This window comes from Phodopus roborovskii, unplaced genomic scaffold (genome assembly GCF_943737965.1).
Source record: "Phodopus roborovskii unplaced genomic scaffold, PHOROB, whole genome shotgun sequence".
Lineage (NCBI taxonomy): Eukaryota > Metazoa > Chordata > Mammalia > Rodentia > Cricetidae > Phodopus > Phodopus roborovskii.
In genome coordinates, this window is record NW_026126418.1 from 6,765,733 (window position 1) to 6,791,646 (window position 25,914).

Genomic DNA, 25,914 nt, shown 5'->3' on the forward strand with positions numbered 1-25,914 from the left:
AGAAGACTCAGAGACACTTTTGTATTTAGCCTTTATCAGCTGCAGGGGTCTTCAGCCTCAACAGACTGAAGCACTTTCCTTACAGCCAGGGCATTTTTATTTTTCTCAATATTTACACTTTAGCTAGTCTATTACCATGTGCTCAGAACAACTTGAATGAGGCTTCCAAAAAGGCAATGCCAAGTGCAGATTCTCAGGTGGGTCTGTAACGTGTCTACAGCACAGGAGTGAAGATCCCAGCTCCGTCCCTAGTACCCATGCCAAACCAGGTGCAGCAGTGTGTGCCTGAAATCCTGGCACTGGGCAGACAGCCATAAGAGTTTTCTGGGTTTTCTGAACCAAGCTTTGCATAAGCTTTGTATCCTTGGGAAACTCTGAGATAAGATTCACATATGGCAACAAGAAAGACAAAGGGTATCTTCTAAACAAAAGATGGGTTAGGGCTAGGGGCTAACTCTGCAAAGCTAGGCCAGGTGTGACCCAGTCGGGTTAGGGCTAACTGCTAATTCTCTGGCACCAAGCCAACAAAAATTCTGCCACACAGGGTTCCATAGTCAACTTATGATCTGAATTGAAATATAAAAATGACCCCCAAGCTGTTTTATGGTATTGGCAGAATGATATACACACAGCTGTGTTCAGCCTTCCTTCTTGGATAGCCTCCTTGGATAGCATCCATCCCAGTGGGTGGGGTACCACAGGGCACCTGAGAACATGGGCCTTTTAAAAAGTAACAATACTGGACACTGGCACAGGCAAGGGGACTGCTGGGTACTTACCACTACTTAGAGTGAATGTGTGATGGAGAGGTGAGAAAGGTGGGAAGAGCTGAGCAGTAGGTGCACTGTGAAGAGAGGCGCAGCTGGAGATGTGACAGAGGTGACAGTTGTGAGAGAGGGCTTGGGGTGACAGGGAAACACCATTGTCCAGTGTTGTCCAGCAGTCTGGAACTTATGAAGATGCAGACTCAGCTCCTGAACACACTGCCCAGGCTCAGGATAGCTCTGGCTCTGGGCAATGATGTAGGCCGGAGATGATACATGGTTCACTTCCTAGATTGAACCTCTTGGACGGACCACTGTGGTCTGTGATGCTGCTTATAAGGTTAGTTGTCCCGATGCAGCAGGGGTCCAAGTTGATGTCTGAGGCCTGTGATACTGCCTAATATCATGTGGATATCCATGCTCTCTGCTGTGGCTTGAAGCCATGTTGGTGTCCATGGAATGTGCTGTTGCTGAGGGCCATATTGATGCGAGTGGCCTGCACTGTTACCTAAGGCCATGGTGATGCCCATGGTCTGGGCTGCCACCAAGGATCATGTCTGGGTCATTGACCTTACTGCAGCCGGGGGCAGTGTTTGTGGCCTATGCTGTCACAAGAAACCATATGGAGGCTCATGACCCATGCTTCCACTGACTGTAAAGGGTGAGGAATCTACTTTGGCAGGGATACAGATGATTGCAGACACACAGTTGAGAAAGAGGACATGGACTGCTTCTGTGACAACCCCTTCCTACCCTCCCCCAACATGTCTCAAAAATAACATCCTAAACAGGAAGCCATCATAGTGAACTTTTGTAAAGTGTGATAAGGATGTTGAAGTGTAGCTCTCCACACTTGATGACTTCCGGTGGGGGTGCTGGAGGGGAAGGACTCAGTTCTACTTGGGGACAGGCCACTGAGACTTTGACCATGATCCAGTGAGTAAATAGATAACACAAATCGGACTTGGGCTTCTTTGGTTTGTTTGTTTGTTTGTTTCCTTTCTTTGTTGAGTAAGGAATCACAGGGCTGGGGCAGGTGGAGTGATGGAAAGCCTGGGAGACTGGGAAGTGGGTGTGAAAAGGGTGCATGATATAAAATTCTCCAAAGAGTCAATATAAATATTATGTTGCAATGAAACTAACAGTTTTGTACATGTTTACAAGGCAATTGTGGTAAGACCACAAAGGTGATGAGGAGGAGGCTCTTTGGGGGTGATGAGAACTAATGAAGGGATGAAGGGGAAAAGAAGGCTGTTTGATTAGAAGACGGATTGTGGGTTTGAGCCTGGAAAATGGGATAGGAAATACTTTATGCAAAGGGCACAGTGTGTGGGGAGCATCTAGGCAGGTACTAGAAGGTGATGGCAGCAGTGATGCAGGCCAGTGAGTTGGCATGCAATGGCTAGAGACAAGATTGTTCAGGATGGGCCTAAGATTTATTCTCAGAACTTGGGGGGGGGTCTTTGAAGGTACTGATGTGACACAGTGACAGATGACATTGAGTGCTGTGGGCTCTTTGTTGTTGCACTCTTGTCCTATCACACTTTCTCATGAGTGCGGGACCTTAGATAAATTTGCCATTGTGTACCCCCACATCCTTCTCTGTGTGGTGGGGATGGTAATAGAACCTGCCTCCTGGTGACTGGAGGGGCCAGTGCAAGGGCTTTCATGGACTTTGAGTAAGTGTGAGTATAAGTGTCCTAGCTGGTACCTGTTGCCATGATAAAGACTTAGGAAGGAAAGGGTATATTTCATCTTATAGTGTATAGCCCATCATGAGGGGAAGACAGGGCGGGAACCCGGAGGCAGGAACTGAAGGAGACACAGAGGCTTGCTGCTCACTTAAGTCTCACTCCTCTTGTACTGCTCAGCTTGTTTGCTGATATACCCGAGGACCACCTGCCTGGCGTGGCACACTGCCCACAGTGGGATGGGCCTTCCCAATCAACTCAGTCAAGAAAATGCCCTATAGGTTTGCCTACAAGCCAATCTAATGGAGGCAGTTGCTCAGTTGACATTACCTCTTCCCAGATGACTCTAGCTTGTATCAAATAGACAAAATGCTAACCAGCGTAGCAGGTCTGGTTATCTCCAGGTCACTGCTCCTCAGTGTGCTTTTGAGATGAGGATTACATATGGCAAGTGCCCACTATCTGCCAGGGCCCTGTAACTAGCTCTTTCATTCCCATTGTCATCACAAAGGCTGCTCAGCTGAGTTACAGTGACTGGGAATGTGGGCCTGAGTCCCTGTGCTTCACGGAGACCCTTGCTTTTGTGTTCAGGATGCAAGGCAGGAGCTGCTGAGCTCTGGGGGAGCATGTGAAGTGGGCTGGGAACTGGATTCTTCTCTTGTTCCTGGAGGTTCCGTCAGACTGGGTGGCTCTGTCTTTGACTTTGTTATTTACACCAAAGTGGCTTTTTCCTGGAAGCCTCCAGTCATCACTAGCTACACACTTGTTTATTTTAAACTGTTGTGTCATGATTCTACTTCCTTTTTCAGAGGCCAAGCTGGAATCTTAGTGGATTTCATTTGCATGTTTCATTAACTGCAACATCTTCTTTTACCCTTGCACTGGTGGGTAGGGTCCCTGTATCATTTCCCACCACCAGGCCCTGTCCCCAGGCCCTATCCTTAATCCTGATCTTATGCTTGTTATCCCCATCCCCAGATCCTATTTCTGTTCCTGTATTCATGCTCCATCCCTCCACTCCCATTCCTAGGACCTGTTCTCATCCCCATCCCTTTCCTCATTCCCTTTCCCACCCCTGTCCTCATGCCCCATCCCCATCCTCATCCCCACCCCATCCTCATGCCCCACCCCCACCCCATCCTTACCCTATCCTCATACCCATCCTCATCCCCACCCCATCCTCACCCCATCCTCATCCCCACCCCATCCTCATGTTCCACCCACCCCCATCCCCACCCCATCCTCACCCTATCCTCATACCCACCCTCATCCCCACCCCATCTTCCTTCCCACCCACACCCTTATGCTCCATCCCCACCCTCATCTCCATCCCACCCTCATCCCTATGCCCATCTTCATCCCCACCCCATCCTCATCCTCATCCCATTCCTCATCCCCACCCCATTCTCATCCCCGTCCTTATACCCCCTCCATCCTCATCCCCACCCCATCCACATCCCCACCCACACCCTCATGCTCCATCCCCACCCTCATCCCCATTCCACCCTTATCTCTATCTCCATCTTCATCCCCACCCCATCCTCATCCCTACCCCATCCTCATCTCCACCCTGTCCTCATGCCCACCCGACCCTCATGGCCACCCCCACCCTCACCCTCATCCTCACCCACACCCTTGACTTCACCCTTCATCCTCACCCCTGTCCTCATGCCCCATTCCATCCTCATCTTCACCTCTGTCTTTGTGCCCCTCTGCATCTCCATGTCCAATCCCTGCTTTTGTGTGTGGCATACACAGCCTGTTTTCTTGATCCCAAACCCAAGACCTGCCAGTTGTAGGGAGAAAGTAGGGCAACAGATTCTTTTCCAAGAATCCCATCATGGGGTTTGGGTGAAGAGCTTGGCAAAGAAACTATGTGGGACATCTAGAGAGCCAGGCCAATGATGCTTTCTGGGGCTTTATGACCCTCAAAGTTGCTTTGTGGGACCCAAACCCCAACTGGGAAGAGAACTGAAGTGGACCATACAGCACCTAGATCTACTCATTTAAAGCATTGTTACATGACAATTTAGGTAGCTTGGTTCTTCAGAAGAGAATTTTTTTTTTTCAATGCAGAGACACTAGACTTCAGCTTTCTCTGATGGTGGTGCTGGTATCCTCATACCTGTTTTGAGTCAGCTCCCGGCTACAAATGATAACATCATCCTATCTGTGCCTGCCCCAGGCCAGGAGAATACATTTTTTATTAAGGATAATGCAGATTTTAGCAAACTCCAAAACACAAATGGCAGACACAGCTTCTCCACAAGACAAAACTGGCCTGTAAGCTTACCAGAGCAAGCCAACAACAACAACAAAGAGAGAAAGAACTCTCAGAAGTAAGATTGAAATAATGATTAAATATACTCATGGACATTTTCTTATTCTTTTTTCCCTAACATGACATCTTTACTATTTATTATTTAGAAATTTTGTATGATGTACCTACTCTTGCACCTCCCCTCACCCCCCACCCAAACAACAAAACAAAACAAAAAACCCACCAAGTCTAAGTTGTATTGCCCATATACTCATTGATCAAACTCTCAGTGGCCAGCCATTTAAAGAAAACTGAGCTCCCCCACTCCCTTCCTGCCAGAAGCCATCAGCTGAAGAGCCACATGTCAGCATCTTTATCACAGTTTTTAAGCTTTAATAGCTTCCTTTCTGGACTCTTTCTTTTGGGACAGGGAGGTTGTCCAGAAGCCTTCAGTGTCTCTCATTCTCATTTATGAGCCAGTAGTTATCAACACCACTGCAGAAGCTTCTTTGCCCATAGCAGCTGGTGGCAGCCCAGATCACAGACATCAACTTGGCCCCCAATGGCAGCATGGATCGCACATTAACGCGTTGTCTGGTGGCAGCACAGACTATAGACATCAGCATGCCTCCAGTGGCATCACAGACCATGGATATCAGTATGGCCTCTGCTGTGTGTGTTTCATGATCCAAGTTCCTCTCTACGCGGACCATTCCCTGGACAGTTATAGGAATCATGCCTTGCACTTCCTAGCCAATATCTCTGATCTTCACAACATCTCACCAATGAAACTCTCCTTATTCCTTCTTGATGGACGCTGTAGTTCAGATAGTTCAAGGCTATGTATGTAGTAAGTATTCAGTTCCAGTAGCTGCCTTGATAAGTTACCACAGCCTTTGTGACTTAAAACAACAGAATTTTATTTACCCACAGTTCTGGAGAGCCAAGGTCCAGAGTCAAGGTATCTTGGAGCCATAGTCCTTCTGGAAGTTCTGGGAGACCGTTTTTTTTTTTTTTTTTTTTCCCCTGTCCTGATTCGGAGAGACTTCTGGCATTTCTTGGTTTATAGTTGTGCCACTGCTGTCTTTGTTTCTGCCTTCTCAGTTTTTTTTTTTTTTTTTTTTTGCTGTGCTGCTGTCTGTCTTCTTTGCTCCGTCATCTTCTTCACTCCATTTTTTTTTTTTTTTTTTTTTTTTGAGGTTGCATGTAGAGCCCATGGATCTTGGATAATCACTTGCTTTTAAGAGCTTAACTTCACCATAGCTTCTGCTGTTTAAGGTAATACTTAATGAGTTCTGGGAATAAGACATAAAAATAAACCTGTTATGGTAGCACATGCCTGTAACCTCAGAGGTGGATCAGAATTTCAAAGCCATCCTCAGCTACATATTACATGCAAAGGCAACCTGGGCTGTGTGAGATTTTGTCTAGAAGGTACCCTCAGGTCATTCTGCCTGCCTCTGAATAACCATCATGACTCCTTGGTCCACAGCCCAGAGTGACATAGCTTTGTGGTATCTTATCCTCTGAAGCCAGAGACATCTCCCTTTAGCCCTTTCCTGTGTCCTATTTCTGGACTGCTGTGTGGGTGGACATTAGAGCCACAGAGTGAAGCTGGCTAAGAACCATTAGACCCAGCCATCAGAAGCACAGCAGGGCCCCAAGACCTACAAATGGATTCATCTTCTGCAATTCCAGAATTCTGGAATCTTCCTAAATGTCCTTCCATAGGGAAATTCCTAAATAAAATGTGAGTTCCCCTAAGTGGGCTGGTTCATCTGCTATTCCAATAGTAAAGAAGACCAACACAGAGTAATATAAGATGACTGTAGTGTATTAGGAGGAAGAAAGAATCATCCACCCTTGATAAAGTATTGTAGCTATTAAAAGTGAAGTAAAAGCTAGAGAGTTGTTTCAATCAGAAAGCTCTTGCCACATAAGAATAAAGACCTTTGAGTTTGCTTCCCAGAAGCCATGTAGAAAGCCAGGTGTGTTGATGTGTGCTTGTAATTCCAGTGTTGGGAAGGCAGGTCCCTGGGGCTCACTGGGCAACCGGTCTAGCCGAATGAACTAAGTCTAGGCCAGTGAAAGACTCTTTTTGAATGGAAGGTGCTGTGTAAGCTGCTAAGAGAAAAGCCATCAACAGCTGTGAAGTCTGTGAGCTACAGTAATGACTCCTGGCAGGATAGCCCTGTGGATTATCACAACCATGGCATGAATGTTATGGGACAAACTACTTTCTGATTGTACTTAATCAGATTGTATTTAATCCCATAATCCACAGATCAAATATATGCCTCCTACTATAAATTTGACCCAAAATCCGAGGCTGGGGAACTGTTAGGCCGCAAGTGTAAAAACTACCTGTTTTTGCTGAACAGACATAGTATCCAGCTGCCTTCTAGAGACATCTGTCTTTAGCCGATCACCCCACAGACAATTATTCTCTACACGTTGACCAGTTATGGTCATTAACACTATCTACTGCACAAAAAGCTTCAGAGGTTGAGTAATTTGTCCAAGGTCACACAGTGGGTAAAGGTGACTGTCGGTCTGTCTGTCTGACTGACTGGCACAGCCTGCATTTCTTTGTAGTGTCCTTTCTCTTCCTTTGTTCATTCTATCCCAATCCCATGTGGCTGTGGAGTTGATTTTGGTAGATCGCTTATCTCGGAGGTATGAGATTTAGGTTTTGATATGAAAGCTGGTGATGGACATTTCAAACTCAGTAGCTTTGTTTCTGGGATCCTGTCTCAGTTTAGTAGTGTGGAAGGTGGAGATGGGCTGGAAAGGCAGGCTGACCTTGACACATCAGTGATTTGCCTCTAGCTAGCTGTGGGTCCTCAGGTTGGTTACTTAACTTCTCTAACTTCAGATGTCATTTTGTGAGGGTTGCATAAGCCAGTTTGGTGACAGTGCCCAATATCCCATCAGACAACTTGCCCATGCTTCATTCATGTAGTGAGCTAAGGCTTGTGTGTTCAGTGTGAGTCAATCTCCTGCCTGCCTTCAAGGTCTTCCTACAATGGCCTCTTGGACTGCAGAACTTCTCAATGGAAGTTCTAGGCCATGTTGGCTTAATCCTGTGTTGGAGATTTTAGGTAAATATGTTTTCTCATTTGCCCACATTTGTTGGTTCTAAATGGCTGCACTGCTAGGCCTTGTCTGTCTTGTCATTTCTGACTTGTCATATGTGGGTCAGGACAAGCCAGTGCTTGATGGGCCAGTGCCTTATCAGGTGTATACAGGGTGTGCCAGCCTTTCTTCGGGCCCTTGTCAGCATGTCCTATAGCTTCCTGCTGCTGTCTCCATGCAGCTGCTTGGCTCTGTGACAAGCAGGGATGATATGGACCACATTCTCCCTTCATCTTTTTAGCATTTGAGAAAGACAAAGTTTGGGGGCTGTAAAGTCAGAGTGTGTGTCCTAGACTTGGGGTGTGGTCACTGTGGTCATTGATAGTCCTTTGGGCTTATTTATAATGAGCGTGCAGGCCATGCTGCTGGAGCTGTGCCATGACCAGGGCTGTTTCGGGTGCCGTGCGGGGTGCTCAGGTAGCTTGGAATGAGACCTAGGAGCTGTAGCTGAGACATGGACAAGTAGGAGCCACCTTAGATGCTCTGGAATCTCAGCTCCCAGGAGAAGTGACATGTGTGCAGCCCATGGCAATGTGTCCTGTGCAGCCTTCTGCTTCGCTGAGCTAGTGTCCCGGAGTGGGCAGCAGTTTCATTGCCTTTGGTTTAAAATCCTCATATAGTGAGTTAATACCCAGGAATCCCAGTGAGTTGCACTTCACAGGCCTTCCAAAGCAGGGCCCAGGGAGGCGTCCTGTCTCAGTAGAGGGACCTTTGTTGCCATGTGAAAACTCCAGCCAGCCAGTATGAGTATTCTGAGGCTGAGGGATCCATGGTTTTATTTTGCCTTACCCTCATCACTGGTGTGGATAGATCCTTCAACATTTGGGGGCATTTGGGAACCTGTTGACACCCTCTCAGGAACATAACAGGCATCTGCAACATTGATTGGTCAATTTTGATAACTGTTGATTTTCTCAGTACTCAGGGTTTCCAGGCAAAGACTGTTTAAGAAAATGGCATACAAAACTGCTTTCTTAAGGAGAGCAGTTACAGAGTTACAAGGGGGACTAATCATCCTTCCTATGGTCTTGTGAATCTGGTGTCAGTGCGTCCACTGTCTACACAAAGCCACCAGCACCTCCATGCCTTCCTGAGAAGTTGCATTGTCATGATGCTGGCTGTCCTGTCCACCAATGCTGCAGCCAAGGCTATGGGACTTTCCTTGCCAACTTGCAGGCTGACATTCATAGCTAGAATCTTCCTCCTTTTCTTTCCTCATTAGTATCTGGGACTTATCTGAATTAACTTGACCAGAAGTAGTTCAAAACAAACAAACAAACAAACAAACAAACAAACAAAAACAAAAGCACTCCCTGAATGTAATCTACTAAACTTTAAGAAAAAGTGCCTTTGGCTGTTTCCAGCAGTACTCCAATCTGCTGAAGTGGTTGCAATGATGGGTCCAAAAGTGCTGCGAGACAAACAGGGAAGGAGCTAGCAGTCCCGGAGGCCCAGTGAGTGCTCTGCCATGCTGCTGGGCATGCCAGCTGATCTCATTTCATCCTTCCCAGCCTTGTGAGGTTGATCCTTTAGCACCTGAGAACACTGCACTCACACTGTCTGAAGTCATACAGATTTGGGAGGAACTGTGTTAGTTCCTGAACCCCAGAATCAAGGCTCATTGCAAAGCCATTGCCTCCCACAAGAGCTACAAATCATCTTGTGTTTTGCTACAAAGAACTGGGCATTGACCGAAGAGCTTGAGGCATGCATACATGCTAAGCAAGTGCTCTATGTCTGAGTTACATCCCCAGTACTCTTTACTTAAGACAAATATTTATTCTCTCTCTCTCTCTCTCTCTCTCTCTCTCTCTCTCTCTCTCTCTCTCTCTCTCTCTCTCTCTCTCTCTATTCCTGTGCATGTGAAAGTCCAAGGATGACTTGTGGAAGTTGGCTCTCTTCCTAGGGATTGAATTCCAGGTTGTCATGCTTGATGGCGGATTCCCGCTGATCCATCTTGCTGACACTTTTTATAATGTTTTACTTTTTATTTTGAGATGGGGGTCTAATTAAGTTATTCAGGTTGACCTTAACACACTGTAGCCCAAGACTGCTTTTGATTTGGATTCTTTTGCTTCAGCCTTCTGAGTCTCTGAGATTACAGATCTGCACACTAGCCCTGCTCAGGAACAGGATTATATGATCCAATTTGACTGAATTAGGTGGATCTAGAAATGCACAAAGCAAAAAGAAGATCATCTGGTAAAGGAGAACAGGAATTGGCTGAAAAGCCTGGAAAGGGGCCTGGGGTGGGGTCATAAGACAGTTGCATGGGACAGATGGGACAGTCCCATGGCTGTCTATCATCTTATCATCACCCAGTACCTCAGTGCCTGGAGCTTATATAGGCTCAATATGTATTTATTGAATGAACAGGTACAGAAATTGTTAGTCATCCTTACCATAGAGTGGGAGTTTCTGGAAGGCAGGGCCTGGACCTTGGAGATTTGGGGTGCTTGACATGTTGGTTATTATACAACGAACATTAAATATGTCCTGATGGACTGCATAAACAAATGGCAGGTAGGAAAGGATGCCTGAGTGAAGGAGCAGTCATGGCCTGAGAAATACTGACCAGCACGTAGTGACTGATGGAACAGAGGGCAGAGGATCTTTATTGTCAAGGAGAAGGAGATTTTACATTTGATGTGAGGCATTCACAAAGGCTGTCTTTGTGTGTATCTCAGTCATAGGGTGCTGGTCCATGCTCTAAGCCCTAGGTCCGTGCTTAGTGTACACACACACACACACACACACACACACACACACACACACACACACCAGGAACCTCAGTGGCAATAGAGTCTGTTGCTGTGTCATTGATTTTAGGATCATTTAGCTAGAGAGTCCAGCCAACATCCTTTAGTTACATGTTTTCAGCCAGGTTCTCAGTAGAGGCTGCCTCTCATTTCAGGTGTTGGCTCAGAGTGGAGTTTTAAGAGAGCCCAGAAGCAGCCTTTTCTGAGGGTAGCCAGAAACGTCTGGTCCAGAAGATACAGCTCAAGCCTTACCTGGACTTATGACCCGAGGCCTTGCTCCCCTCCTGCCTATTGAGTTCCATAAGATGGGCTCCTTCCGCCGTCCCAGACCACGATTTATGAGCTCCCCAGTGCTCAGCGAGCTACCCCGATTCCAGGCTGCCCGGCAGGCTCTGCAGCTGAGTTCCAACTCTGCCTGGAACAGGTAAGGGCCTGGGGGTCCAGGGAGGGATCTGGGGTAATCTGGGGGTGAGCTGAACATCTGCTACCTCAGAGAGCATTGCTCATAGAGTCTGATCATGGTGCAGGTAATAAATGGGGCCAGTACCCCTGTTTTCTCAGGGAAGGTAGCTCCCTGAGAGTTCTAGCCTTTCAGGGTCCATTTTACCAGCCTGGGATCATTGAGTTAAATTTTACAGTTCCAGTTCATGCCCCTCAACACCCTACATAGGGTGAGTATCTAAGGGTGGGATCTTTTAGGTGACCTCATATCACCTGTTTTCCCTTTAGGAAGCTTAGGTGTGTTTCTGTGCAAAGCTCAATGAATGGCATACACATGCCACAGTCTCTTTCTCCTGAGCTGCTGGTACTTGAGAGAGGAGATGTAGCTTTGGAAGGTGTCCAGCAGAGCTTGTGGACCATGCCTGAAGCAGATCAGCCCATCAGTACTGGCTTGGAAGTCTGTGGGCCACTGGTTTTCAAATCTGTGTTGGCCTCTGGATAAACGAAAACATTACTGAATTCTCTGTGTGCTTTTTCAGTGACTGGCCATCAGGCACAATCAGCTGATGCAGCTTAGCAGGGCTGCCTGGAATATTCTGGCGTTCTGAGCATCACTGTCCTTTGTAAAACTCCTCAGCACAGAAAAGATTATAATCAGCTTTTCTGCTGCTGATTTGAACCAGGGTTCCTGGATTTGAGTGGAGTTGAGCCCTGACTGTAGCCCTTGAAGAGCCTAACTCTATGCCAGTATACTTCCCTCCCTGGGGTGAAACAAAGGGACAAGGAAAGCCCATGGAAAACCCTATTTTAAAGGCAAGCAGTTACAGTTTCTATCTGAGAAGATGGTGACTTTCCAGTAGTAAGCAGACAAAGTCAGCTCCTGCTGACAATGAATGCTACCTGGATGCTTGCAGGTACCAGTGCTGGCAGTTCTCAGAGAGCTGATCCATTGCCTACCTCCATGTGAGCAAGGGGAAGAAGAGGCCAGGAATTGCCTTGGATTCTTTGCCCCAGACTCCTCAGTAATTTCTGGGACAGAAGAAGTGGCTGCGAGTATCCCCTAGGGCTTCCCAGCTCTTCCACAGCCTTCCCTGGGAGCTGTTTGAAAAATGGCCCCTAGAGGCAAATCACCTAACCAGCATGTGTTTCTGTCTCTTTGCAGTGTACAGACAGCTGTGATCAATGTTTTCAAAGGGGGTGGCTTGCAGAGCAATGAGCTATATGCACTGAACGAGAACATCAGGTACTCACTTGGCTGGCCAAAACCAGTGCTGTTTTCTCATTAGTAGGTTTAGGGTCCTCCTCACCTTCTACCCTTACCACCTTGCTTAGTGCTTGCTGCTCCTCTGCTTCCTGTTAAATTGTTGTTGTGTCTGTCATGTTGATACCTTTACCATCTAACTTCTCATTCTGATATGATGCCTGTGCTCATGTATGTTATGCACTTTGTGCTGTGGGTACAGGTTGATGTAAGTTAGCTGGCACTAAGTCTGTAAACACTTATTGAACACTGTATAAGGCAAAATGATTTAGTGTTTGGAGCCAGATTACATGAGAGTTACGTCTGTTAATAAAAGACTTAGTAAAGCCGGGCGTTAGTGGCACACGCCTTTAATCCCAGCACTTGGAAGGCAGAGGCAAACAGAGTTCTGTGAGTTCTAGGCCAACCTAGTCTACAGAGCTAGTTCCAGGACAGGCTCCAAAGCAATACAGAGAAACTCAGTCTCGAAAAACAAAAAACAAACAAACAAACAAAAGGCTTAGTAACAAATATTAGAGTACCACCTTGATGGCCAGGTGCTAGAGGAAATATATGTGGACCTTGCTTTCTTGGTTTTTGGTTTTGTTGCTATTTTGTTTTGAGACAGGGTATCAGGTAGTCTACACTAGCCTTGGACTAACTATATAACTGAGGATGGCCTTGAACTCCAGATCCTCCTTTCTCCACCTGGAGTGCTGGGATTACAAGTATGTGGTTTATGAGATGCTGGGAGAGGGAGGGGCAGGGTCTCAGGCTTAGTGGGTGAGCATTCTGTCAACTGAGCCACATCCCCACCTCACTGTCCTGGAATGTACAGTTCGATGGGAAGTGTTTATTAGTCAACCAGTCACGAGCTGTGTGATGACATGAAGAAAGCATGTTAATATGACTTGGTCTTGCCAAGAGTCCAGGGACAATGGAGGTGATGCTTATGCCATGATCTGAGGGTCATGGGGATTCATTGGGGAGGAGGGTTCCTGTGGGGTGAATCAGCAGGTGAATGGGTCCCTGTACTTGCAGTGAAAGGAAGCCCAAGTACATAGGGTGCTAGAGGTGGGGTGGTGGCACAGTTGGGTTTATGTCTTGGTGACATGAGAGATGGAACAGGGATCAGAGCCCCAGGCTCAGCTAAGGTTAGGAAGTTGAATTACCTAGCTTTTTCATTCCTCTCTGGGTATGCTAAATGGGAGAGTATCTAGGCTAAAGACCCAGCCCTGCAGTGGGCCAACAACAAACAAGGCCATTGTTCAAGCTTTGTTTACATTGTGTTAAGTGTGTTGGGTGTTTAAGAGCTCTGTTTTCATTCAGGCCTGTCCAGCACGTAAGCAATGGTTGTGTTACATTTCTACCTCCTATGTACTTGAATTTCATGTCACAATTACATAAATGTGGAAAGAGACAAAAGAGACCATCTAGCCCAAGGCCTCATTTTACAGGGAAGAAAGTGAGGTCCCAAGAAGATATGGTGTCAGGGGCAAAGCTGGGTCACCAGCCTCAGACTTGCAAGAAAGAGCCCAGTTTACTCCAAGCACTGTGTTCCTGCCTCCAGGTCTTCAATCCCCAGTGGAAATATAAATAAATAATCCAGTGGCAAAGGAATGTGCTAATTGTTTCTCACTTCAGGAGACAGATCCTGACATTGTGCTTCAAAGATCTTTGTGGGCAGCTAGGAAGGGGGGAGCAAACCCTGATGTCACCTGCCCCACAGCACAGTGAAGCAAGTAAGGGGCCTTCTGAATGGGATCATTGCGGAGATGCTCCCAGAAAACCTGAAATTAAGATTTTTTTCCTTTATGTAAATTTCTTTTGTTTGTTTTAAAAGTTTTCGGTGAGGCATTGGTGGCACACGCCTTTAATCCCAGCACTCAGGAGGCAGAGGGAAGTGTATATCTGTGAGTTCAAGGACAGCCTGGTCTACAGAGCGAGTTCCAGGACAGGCTCCAAAGCAATATAGAGAAACCCAGTCTTAGGACAAAACAACAACAACAACAATAAAACCAACAACAAAAACACCAAACTTTTCATGGGCTCACTGTGTATCTCTGTCTATCCTATGAAGCCCAAAGCTGGCTTCAAACCAGCAGAGATCTGCCTGCCTCTGCCTCAAAAGTGCTGGGATTAAAGGCATGTGCCATCACCACCTAGCCAAAGGTTGGTTTTTAAAAAGTATAAATTTCTCCAAGCTTTGGTGCAGACCTAACAAAACACCTTTGTGGTCTGAGTGTTCAGGCAGGAGTTCAAATCATTCCATACACACTATGACAGCCCTTTGTAGTGACAGGTATGGAATGATGTTTCTGTTGTGGAAATTTCTTGTGTCCTAGACACCTTGAGGTACCTCCTATGTCCCCACACAGGTGTCTTCATTATGTAATTTGTAGATGAGAAAACCGTGAGTGAAAGGAACCATGTGCCCTGCCCATGGTTGCACAACTGTAAACGTGGATCTGGATTTGAACTCCTGCCTGAACACCTGCATCTGAAAATCCACACTAGTCTGCTCAGGTTGCTGTAATGAGTGCCACAGACAGAGCGGCTTAAACCACAGAAATCAAAGTCAAGGTGCTGGCTAGCTCAGTTTCTGGTGATAGCTAACTCGTGATCACCATCTTACCATGAGCTCACATGACCTCTTCTTTGTATGTTCAAAGGAGGAAAGCCAGCTTTCAGATGTCCCTTAGAGGGACACCAGTCTGCCATGAGGATTGTACCCTTAAAACCCATCTGTAGCTGGGCATCTCCCAAAGGCCCTACCAACCCATCATGTGGAGGGGCAGGGCTTAGACATAGGATGTGCAGGGCGGTATGCACAGTTTAGCACACTGGGAAACCTCACTCTCTACCATGCTGTGGTGTCTGGGAAAAGTCTCTTCCTGGGAAGATGGTTGAATTGATGTCCATGGGCTTTTTTCCGCTTTAGTTTCTTTCACAGGAACTTGATGAGCCCATCATTTACTCTGTGGTGATTCTGCTCCCTCCCCCCACCCCAAGAAACAACGACCCTCCAGATATTCTTTACGGTTTAGAGGTACCACCAAAGGTTCTCAGTCTTCAGCCTTCTGGGAACTACAGTGGTTGGAACAACAGCCCAGGTGTGATTTGAGTCTAGAATAAGCTGTAGCTTTTAGGACACAGAGCTTGGCCACATTTGCCTCTGGGAGTTCTGCTCTTTGGTTTCTATAAACTAGTGGCTGGAGTGGAGACAGGCATCCCTAACACAGAGGTGCAGGGTAGACCTGGGATTATGAAGCTCATCCCAGGCAGATATGTGACCTGGTATCTTAGTTATTGTCTTTTGCTGTGAATAAATGTGACCAAGGCAATGGTTATAAAAGAAAACATCAAATTGGGAGCTTGCTTACAGTTTCAGAGGGTTAGTCCGTGATCATCATGACATGAAGCAGACAGTCGCGGTGTTGGAGGAGTAGCTGAGAGCTTTATACTATGATATACAAGCAGCAGGCAGAGAGACATTGAGCCTGGCACAGGCTTTTGAAACCTCAAAGCCCAACCCCAGTCACAATACCTCCAACAAGGCCACACCTTCTAATCCTTCTAAACAGTTCCACTAACTGGGGACCAAGCAATCAAACATATGAAATTATTGGGGTCATTTTTATTCAAATCACCATACCTGGACATCTAAAATTGCATAAAGCATGCCACTCAGTATGTTCCCATATCTGCAAGTACCTGTAGACACAGCTGCTCCATGAATCTCAGCGCTGAAGTGGTTGCTTTCCCCACATTCCCATAGGCATAAGGCTTTGACTTTCCTCTTCCTTCTCCAATGTCCTGTTCGCAGGTAAATCTATACTTTTAACAGGGTGGATGGCATAATGGTGGACCACATAGGACAGTAGGAATGTTGGAAAGAGGATGTGGTGGGGGGAAGGCTCATTCTTCAGTTAATCTTGATAGTCCTATGTGGCACATCTGTTCCAGGCTCAATAGAGCCTATAAAAAAGCCAGCACCACTGGATTCAGAGCCTGCAGAATCCACACTAGTTAAGCCCTTTGAGCTTGGGGAAGTTGCTTAATTTTTCTGTTTTTCACTTCATAAAATGTGGGCGACAGCAGCACCAACCTCATGGCAGTTGTAGGGACTGTGATCTTGCTTAAGTGGCCTTTGTACAAAATCTGGTACAGAAGGAATGCTTCATGAATGTGAATTAGCGTTAGGATGCTCTATGCTGCTATGATGAGCGCTTGGGAACAATGCTGTGTTAAATGCTATGGAGGACTCCACAGGGTAGTGTGACAGGATTGTCCTAGGGATAGAACAAGCATGGCATTTCTTGAGGGTTTTGGATGAGGTGAACTCACTTTGAACTTGAGAGCTACATGGACTTCTCAGAGAGTATGCTTGGAACTGAAGTTTGGGTGAGGCCAAGTTCTTACAAGGACAGATAGCTATTTCTTCTTTCTGTGGAGACCAAGTCGAAGAGGAAATGACTCTTTCGGTTCCTCATTCTATTCAGCCAAGCAGTAGTAAGCCTTTTGATGATCACCCCAGTCTAGTGTCAAAACCTAAATCCTCCCCCTTGGTTCTCTGAACCCAGCTAGGCTTGGGTCCCTTCCTTCTTTTCCCTCCACATTTCCTTCCCACTCCCCCCCCCACACACGTGCATGCATGCATACATGTGTGTATGTGTACTCTTAAGGTGTGGGCAGAGGTTGTTAAGTACCTTATTAATTCTATTTATTTCTGGCCTCCAGGGGCACCTGCACATGTGGGTCACGTCATCTCTCTCTCTTTCTCTCTCTCTCTCTCTCTGTGGGTCATGTCATCTCTCTCTCTCTCTCTCCCTCTCTCTCTCTCTCTCTCTCACACACACACACACACACATACATACATACACACAGAGCTTATGGTTTTAACCTTGATTTTTGAGACACTGAACCCAGGTGAAACCAGGATATATCTATTTGACTGAGCCGAGTGACCAATGAGATGTAGGAACTTGACCAATCCCAGAGCTGGCATTACAGACCCATACCACCATGCTCTTATGTGGGTCTTGGGTTACAAATCAGATCCTCATGTTTGCAGTGGGCATTTTGTTGGCAGCTTCCCATGGCCCTCTTTCTCACAATGTAGTTGAGATGGAGAAGTGAATGCTTGCATGTGGGAGCCAGTGTGCAAGATGGCCAAAAAAGCCAGGCATCTGTGTAACTGGATCTCATAATGCAGTCATTGCAAATATTAGCCCCTTCTTTTAAGATGTGTCATTGAAAACATTATCTTTGTAGATAGCCTTTGAAGTTTGTACAGGGAAGAACATTGGTCCATGTGTGGCTAAGTTCTAAAATGTAAGGAATATATAGACAAATATTTCCAGATCTTAGCAGTAAGTCCATTTAAAACAGAGTAGCCCGTTTTCCCTAAATAAAGTCAAGGCACCTGTTTTGTTAATATGAAAACCATAAATCAGGATATTTTCTATTTGCAGCTGCCTTAGGAAGCAGAGCATGACTCAGATATCCTCAAAGGCAAGGATATGAGCTTTCTGAATAGACTTACTTTGGCCAGTTGTCACTGTCTACAGTGCTGCCTCAACCAGCATGCCTTCCTGACTGAATTCTTACGTGGTGTTTAATACTCCAGCCTCACGCCTGACTGGAGGTCTCAGCTGCAGGAGTCTTCTAGAAGCAGGGATGACTGAGTCCAGATGTGGCTCATATTCTTGCTCAGCAAACAGCTCTTCTACTCTTATCTGGACAGCGAAAACAGTGAGAAAAAATCAAGATTGATATTCACTGGTTCTGGTGAGAACCTGGGTTGGGGTTATACATGGAGGGATAATTGGTTCTGTTATCCACTTACTGAATGTTTGTGGTGGGCTCTCCCGGATCCTTGACATTTTCTGGGGCAGCCATTGAGTCAGGTGGCTCAGAGCTTGCAGTCCAGAAGAGCTGGGCAGGGAGTTGTCATCTGGTGTTTTAAGCAGGATGGACCCATCATTAGATTGGGGACAGGGTTGGTTCCTAAATTGAAATTTGAAGGTTGAACAGGTGGCAGTCAGGTACACAGAGCATCTGAGGACAGAACTGTCTTTCCATTTCTTACTCTGTGCTCTCAGCTCTCAGGGAGGACTTTTTCTCTGCAGAAGTAAGTACTCAGAGGTGAGGCTTTTGGAAGCTGGAGATGAGTTAGCTGCAGCTGACCCAAGGCAAGAAATGTATATTTTCCTTCTTTCTTCAACCACACCACTTCTGTTCTCGAGGAGGAAGGTGGTGGCATAACCCTGGAGATTTTTAAGGAGAGGGGGCTCCCATGACTGTTCTATCTCTGGCAGGGCTGAAGTGAGACTTGGATGGTCTGAGGAGTAAGTAGGCTGCTCAAATCCCATAGGGAAGTTCATCTTAGAGATTCCCATCTCTTTCAGCCTGCTGACTGGAAAAGCTTTGAATGGGGATGAGGAGAGGGGTCACCTAAATTCCACACTGACACCAGTGTGAGGTGTGTAGCAGGTGTTTGCTGAGCACAAAGTGCCAGGCCCTTCCAAGGCTGTGTGTATACTCACTCTTGTACACGTGTCATACCTGAGAGATGGATGCTGTCTCCCTTTGTATGGATGAGGTAGTGCGGGTGCACAGAAGTCCACTAGCTCACTGGGATTTAAATCCAGCCTGCTATGTTGTCAGAAGATAGTAGAGTCCCATAGCGCTGCCCTAGGCCAGTTCAGGCCTGATGCGCCTGGGTGTGGCTTCACAGATAGATCGGTAAGTAAGCAGAGGTGCTGGGGATGGTCTTTACTAGTTTTGGAGGAACTCAGGTAAGGTCTGTCTTTTCTTTCTTTTTGAGCCCCAGATAGCCTAGGATTCACATTGTAAACCAGACTGGCCTCAGACTGTCAGTGATCCACCTGGCTTTGCCTCCCACATCCTGGATTAATAACCTATTCCACCAGGATGGGCTCTTGAGGGCTGCCTTTTGACCTCTTTGGCTCTGCCCGATCTTGTGTTGGCACCTTGCATGGCCACTGAGAGACAAACGTCTTTGGGGGACAGGAAGGTCCTTAACAAGAAAGAAGTGGCAACTGGAAAGAAGTGCAGCTGGCTCATGTGTTGGTCTATGTGTTGTTTAGAAATCTGCCCTTCTTCCCTAAAAATCGAGGTTTCTAGACTTTCTGGAAAGTTTCAACCTGGCCATAGTAGACCCACAACCTGGTCTAGGGTCATTCATGGGGTCTAAGAGTTGCCTGCTTTTTTTTTTAGAGGAATTTTTCTCAACCCTCATTGTTCATATTCCCTCCCCCAGCTTGCCATCTTCCTCTGTAGACATGATATGCCACCTTCATTTGATTTCTCTGAGCAGTAGTCTCTTATGGACAGAGGAGGGCAACCTGGGAGATTTCCACATGTGAAGCTGTTGGAATATTCAAGTGTGTGCATGCTATCCCACACAGGGTGTGCCTCATTATTAGGAGTTTAGCTCGTGCCCATTGTTGGGTGTCTCCTTTTTCCTCAGTGTTCCCACTGATACCCACTGCGCTGCAGGTAAAGATATGAGGAACTGGCAGCACCGTGTTCCATCCAGGGACACCAACTCCAGTGCATCCCAGTGGAATAGACCTGAGGGCTTTGAAAGGCAAGCTTTTGTATGCTACTGCTTTCAAGGCTACTGCCTCCAAACAGTCCTGTTGTAGCTGCTGGTGGGGGTCTTCAGAGGAAGAGCAGTCAGGTTGGGTGGACACAGCTATGACATCTGGTTTGGAGCCCTGCCTGGAGGACCTTGCTGTTCCTAAATTTTGAAAGCAGTTGAGGTGGGTTCCACCAAAGGGCATAGGGAGAACTTGGGGTGGCCAAATATTTAACAACCAGTATTATTCTTTTGACCCATCCTGGCTAAATGGTAGCAACTGCCCAAAGTGGCTTCCTTATCTCTAATGTTAACCTGGGAAGACAATTAAACAAGCTGACAAGCAGAGGCACTTGGTTGGCCTGCTCCTCCACCCCTCTCCTGTATAAGCAGGGGGGATGGTGACTGGTGATTCAGGCAGCTTCTCAGAGTCCCTTCTGCCCTGTGCCTCTGCTGGCTGGAACCCAGCTTTGGCTGCTTGCTTTACCTCTAAGCCAACATGAGTGGCTGGCGACTGTTGACACATGGTGTGAGGAGGAGATCAAGGGTCTCTGTAATCACAGGAAGTGCTCAGCTGGACAGCCTGGGTAGGGATGGGGGGTGCGACACATGTTAGCCCAGTAAATTGTTCCCGTTTTGTCCCTATTGTGGCTCCTTTTGGCTTCTAACTGAACTTCATGCTATTTCTGCTTTCACTGGGCTCACATGTCCCGAAGAAACATTTCCTTCCTGTTGCTCAGCTGCTTTCGGTGGAGTGACTGTGAGCAGAACTCTGTGGTCAAATGAAGCCAGGGCTCCGGGAATGTGAAACTGATCATATAGGTATGGCCTGAACCCAAAGATCCTTTCACATCAGCCTCCAGCCACAGCAACCCTTTTCCCCACAATCTGATGTCTACTGTTTAACTATTTTCTGGGGTCTACCATGGTCTGAGGTCGGGCAAGGCCTGCTGTCCTGGGCAGGAGTCTAGAAGAGGAAGGGTGGGGTCATAGGGCTGTAGGCTTCAGGGTCAGGCAGACCTGGTAGAGGTCTCATGACTAACCCTTGCCAAGCCAGGAGCTCATCCACAAAAGCATCTCAAGGATGAACTCAATTGCCTCTTGCAGTCATCCTGCTCTGTGGGGATCTCACTAGCCACACATTCTCTGAGGGCTGAGAGCAGGAAGGTCTGGTACATTTGTTTGCTCACTGCTGTCAGTAGCAGGGAAGTGGCCATCAGTATTCAGACCCAAGCAGCTGCTTCCAGATTTAATGATCTGCTGGCTCTGAGGTCAGCTTCTAGGTTAACAACTGGGGCTGTTTCTTCTCCTCTGCAGATATCGCTTAGGTAAAAATAAAGAAATACAAATGTTGTGTGCATCAGGGCTTGACACACATGACCAGTAAATTGACTTTGAAAAACAAACACCATCTTCAGTATACATTGTTCTTACTCCTTGTTATTTTAATTTGTTCCAGCAAATAAAATTGCATTTCTGTTGACAAGGAAGAAACCTTAGGAAAAACTGGGAAAAATAGGAGAAGGCAGGTTGCCAGATTCTGAGTAGAGCAGGAACCTATGCCTAGGTACCTGTAGTCTCCTCTTGCTGTAGTTTACACATGAACTGGGTAAACCTAGTGAGCCAGGTATGGTGAAGGTGGGAGGAGGCTTACCTGTTGGATTTTGGAGCAATGTGTCTCATACCTTGATTGTGTGTATTTCTGTGTGCATGTGTAATGTGTGTGTGTGTGTGTGTGTGTGTGTGTGTGTGTGTGTGGTCCATGCGCATGTCTGTGTCTGTGTGTGGTGTGTGTCTGTCTCAGTGTGTCTGTGTGTGTACCCCTGTGTATGTGTATATGATGTGTCTGCTGTGTGTCTGTGTTTATATATGTGATGTGTAGGCACCTGCAGTGAGGACTGCAGGACAACCTTGGGTGTCATTTCTTAGGAGCCATCCATTTTGCTTTCTGAATCTCAGTGACCAGCCTCACTAGTTCTAGCTGTCTGACCAGTGAGCCCCACAGATCTTGCCTGTCCCCTACTTCCTCAGTTCTGGGGTTACAAATGCATGCCCCCATGCCTGTTTTTGATTTTGTTTTAACTTGGGGGGCTCCAACTCAGGCCCCCAGACCAATTTTTAAAGAAATCTCAGCTATTGAATGATGGAGTGGTCAGAGAGGAGAAAACCCTTGTTTGAGTTCTGTTTCCTTCTTTTGCCCAGCATCATATCTAACACTTAGGTTTCTAGTAAATTATTATAGGTCAAAGAATTAACTCGAAGGCTTCCTTTTCTCTCTGTCAGTTGTTCTTTCCTGCTTTAGTGAGGAGGGGGTGCACAGTGTTCCCTAAGAAAGGCAGAATCTAGACTCCACCAGATATGGCAGTATTACCTATGTTAGGGTCAGAGCCTGGGCTCTGGCTGCCCAATCAAGCTAGATCTGTCACCAATAGCTAATTAAAAAAGCAGGTGATGGTGAAACGAAGAAAACGGCAATTAATTCAATACAGTCATGTTGAAAAGGGAGCAAAGAAAAGCTGGGCATAGTGGTATACAACTTTAATCCCAGCAGTAGGGAGGCAGAGGTGGGAGAATCTTTGAGTTCGTGGCCAGCCTGGTTTACAAAGCAAGTTCTAGGACAGCCAGGGCTATTACACACAGAAACCCTGTCTCGAAAGAAGCAAAACAAAACAAAACAAACAAACAAAACAAAACAAAACAAAAAAACAAAAGGAGGAGGAGGGGAGAGCAAAAAGATTCAGGGACTCCCCACGTCCATCTTCAGGGTTCTGGCATAAGATTTATATTTAACTAGAAGGCCAGAGGTATGCGTAATTAAGCAGTCTTGGTCAGGGTGAGTTTTTGTCCATCACTGACCCATCATTATCCAGCCCCAGGCTGTCCTATACGATGGTCTAACAAGTTGACAAACTACATGCAATCTCTTTCTGGGAGACAAGTGTCTTCTTTGGCTCCAGGGTTCAGCTGTTTCCCTTATTTGAACATGGGACTCCTGGGGAAATTCCAATTTCTTGGTGACTACTGTTTCAATGGTCCGGGCTGGGGGTAGGGTGGTGGTCCAAGTGTCTCTTTCAGTTTTTTTTTGTTTTTGTTTTTGTTTTTTGGTTTTTTTTTTTTTTTTTTTTTTCGAGACAGGGTTTTTCTGTGTGTAGTCCTAGCTGTATTGGAACTCTCTTTGTAGACCAGGCTGGTCTTAAAGTCAGAGACCCACCTGCCTCTGCCTCCTGAGTGCTGGGATTAAAGGTATGCACCACCATCACCTGGCTCTTTCAAATGGTTATAGAATGAGATGGGAATGTGAAAGAATTTCTAACTCTCAGTTTGGCTGACACATGAATTGTTTTTAGAGGTGTCCTTTCCTTGTGGGACAATGACAAGTAGGATAGACATTGTAGAGGCAGCTGTGTAACCTGACTCGCTGTGGTGTACCTGCAGGTTGATCAGTTAGCACTGCTCCTGTCCCCTGTCCCTGCCCCCTTTCCTCACCTCCTCCTCTGTGTCCTCCTAGATCAGTGATTCTCAAGTTACCAGCCCAGGCTGGAAGGGCGGGCAGGTTCATAGGACTTCCAGAATTGTATCACCCCTATGCCTGCTTGCTTCCTGTTATTGTGCCCTTGCTTGGAACTTACTCCCACAGTACTTTCTTGGATTTCAGACCATCCTTAGTAAGCTTGGGTGGAGGTGACTGTTAATTTTAGAATCCTTTAAAACGTTTTGAACAAACAAGATTTTCTTCATACAGTTCAAAACTGTTATAGTTGGGGCTGGAGAGATGACTCACTGGTAAAGTGTTGCTGTATAAGCAGATGAGCAGTTTGGTCCCCAGTGCCTATGTGAATAGCTGGCCATGGTGGTGTGTGTGTGTGTGTGTGTGTGTGTGTGTGTGTGTGTGTGTGTGTGTGTGTGCATTTGTAATCATAGTACTGGGAAGGCAGAGCCAGGAGGAACTCCAGGCTGCTAGTCAGCTAGCCTGAATCACTGAGCCATGGATCCCAATGAAAGACCTTGACTCAAAAAACAAGATGGCTGGCTCCTGAGGAACACCTGGGATTGATCTCTGGTCACCACATGTACATAAACACACATGAACATACACCTGCGCACACACACATGGGTGCACCTTATAAAAAGGTACAAGGTGGAGAATCTTTACCCCAGCAGCCTAGTTCCCATTTCCTCCTTTTCAAAGGCAGATGTCATAACAGTATCTCATTGAGTAGTCTTCTAAAATATTTCTGCATGTATAGGAATATACACAGGAATGCACCTGGTGCCATGGGACACCTAAGTCAAGGACCGCAGGCTAGATTAGACTAGGGTAACAAGGTGGTACGTCTGTAGGACCCCGAGTCCCTCTAGCTTCAGGGACTACAGTTTGCTAAAGTGTTGTGGCCCTACGTAATTTCCTGTTACAGCTTCAATGTTCTTCAGTCTCTTCTCTGGAGAAGGAGAGGAAGACACACATATCTTTGTGTTTTTCTGTGTTATTTTGACAGTGTTTCATGTGTCTAAAAATTAAGGTGCCTCAAAAATTCACAGTAGCTTTGATTGCCTGCACAAGATTCATGCAAGTTCAAGTCAGTCAAAATTCCAACATGGATGGGGGAAGGGCTCACAAGCCTGATCAAGGTGTCATTTGATTGTTCTTGAGACATGGGCTAGCTGATAGCACTCGGCTCTTCTACTTTCCTGTAATCTTTTCTTCACCCATGGTCTTGAGACTTGCCAACGACTGCAAAGACTGTGAGGAGGCATTTTAGCTTCTTGGTTGGAAACAGACCCCTTGCCTCATTCTGCTTTGAAACTTGCATGAGTGTGGTGCCAGCTGCTCTGTTCTGTTTTCTCTCCCAAGACGTGTTCTCAGCCCAATGGCTTTAAAAAAAAAAAAAAAAAAAAAGTGTATTCCTTTTTGTTTCATGTATATGAATGTTTTCCTATACATGTATATATGTGTGCCTAGTACCCAGAAAAGGGCATAGTATTGTCTGGAACTGGAGTTACAGATGGCTATTTATTGTATAATTTGGGAGACTTTCTTCTGTGACCAGGTGACCTAGGCAACTGCTCTGTTCCACTCCTTACCATGTTCTTAGACAGAGTCCCCTCCTGAGCCTCACTTGCAGCACCTGTAAGAAAAGGGTACAAAGTAACAGATTCATGAGCTTCCACATGGGTCCTGGGAACCGAACCTGGGTCCTCTACAAGAGCAGCTGAGTTATCTCTTTAGCTCCAGCCCAATAGCTTTTGGTAAGTTTCTATTTCTCATGAGACTGGCCCACACCTTGGAGAACCCCTAGAGTGTATTGCTCGCTCCTAGGTTGCTTGCCATTAAGTTGGATCTCCAAATGTTGCATTTATTATCTAACATGTTTTCTGTGGGAAAAGGGTAGATAGAATTCTCCATGTGGCTCAGCTTTCCAAGCTTTGCTGGATATTTCAAACATCAGTGTTTCTTGTTCTGTCCCCAAATTCTTTTTCCTGTTTTAGGCACATAATGACATATTGCTGCTTTAATTACCTGTTTGTTTTTTCAGAAACATGTGTGAGCATGTTTGGAGGGAAGTTCATGCCCAACATAATTGTCAGAAAATTGAGTATTTGTTCCTTGATGACCATAGCAGGTGGGAGGGACAATGAGAACACTGAAGACAGGGAGTCTTTGTTCCCTAGAGAATTTACTGGATTCCAGGAGCCAGTTTTTCTTGTTTTTAGCGTTTTCTCACCATGTCTGGATCAAATTCAAGATGGATTGGTAGGGATGGGCTCATTATATTTGTCATGAGGGAAGAAATCTGGTGTCCAAATCTCTATATTGAATTTCCTAACATGCTGTCTATCCACATCCCTCGCCCAAGAGAAGAAACTCTATGAGAGCAGAGACCTTGTGTGTCTTCTTCACCTTGGTGGTCCTGGTGATAAAGCAATATGTGGGAACACATAGGGAAGCTCAGTAAATGTGTTGCCTAGGTAACCAGAAACCCAGTTCTCCTCACTGTGGTCCCTTTTGAAGACTGCCTC

General features: G+C 46.4%; 1 protein-coding gene across 1 annotated transcript in view; it reads left to right on the top strand.

The window, feature by feature from the left end:
* The window catches only part of Prr5l (proline rich 5 like), a 166,938-nt gene that overhangs the window by 99,409 nt on the left and 41,615 nt on the right, over positions 1-25,914 (top strand). The window contains exons 3-4 of the mRNA XM_051184104.1: positions 10,765-11,033; positions 12,213-12,293. Coding sequence (XP_051040061.1) covers positions 10,870-11,033; positions 12,213-12,293 — 245 coding nt within the window. The 5' untranslated portion in view covers positions 10,765-10,869. The remainder of the gene's footprint in view (positions 1-10,764; positions 11,034-12,212; positions 12,294-25,914) is intronic.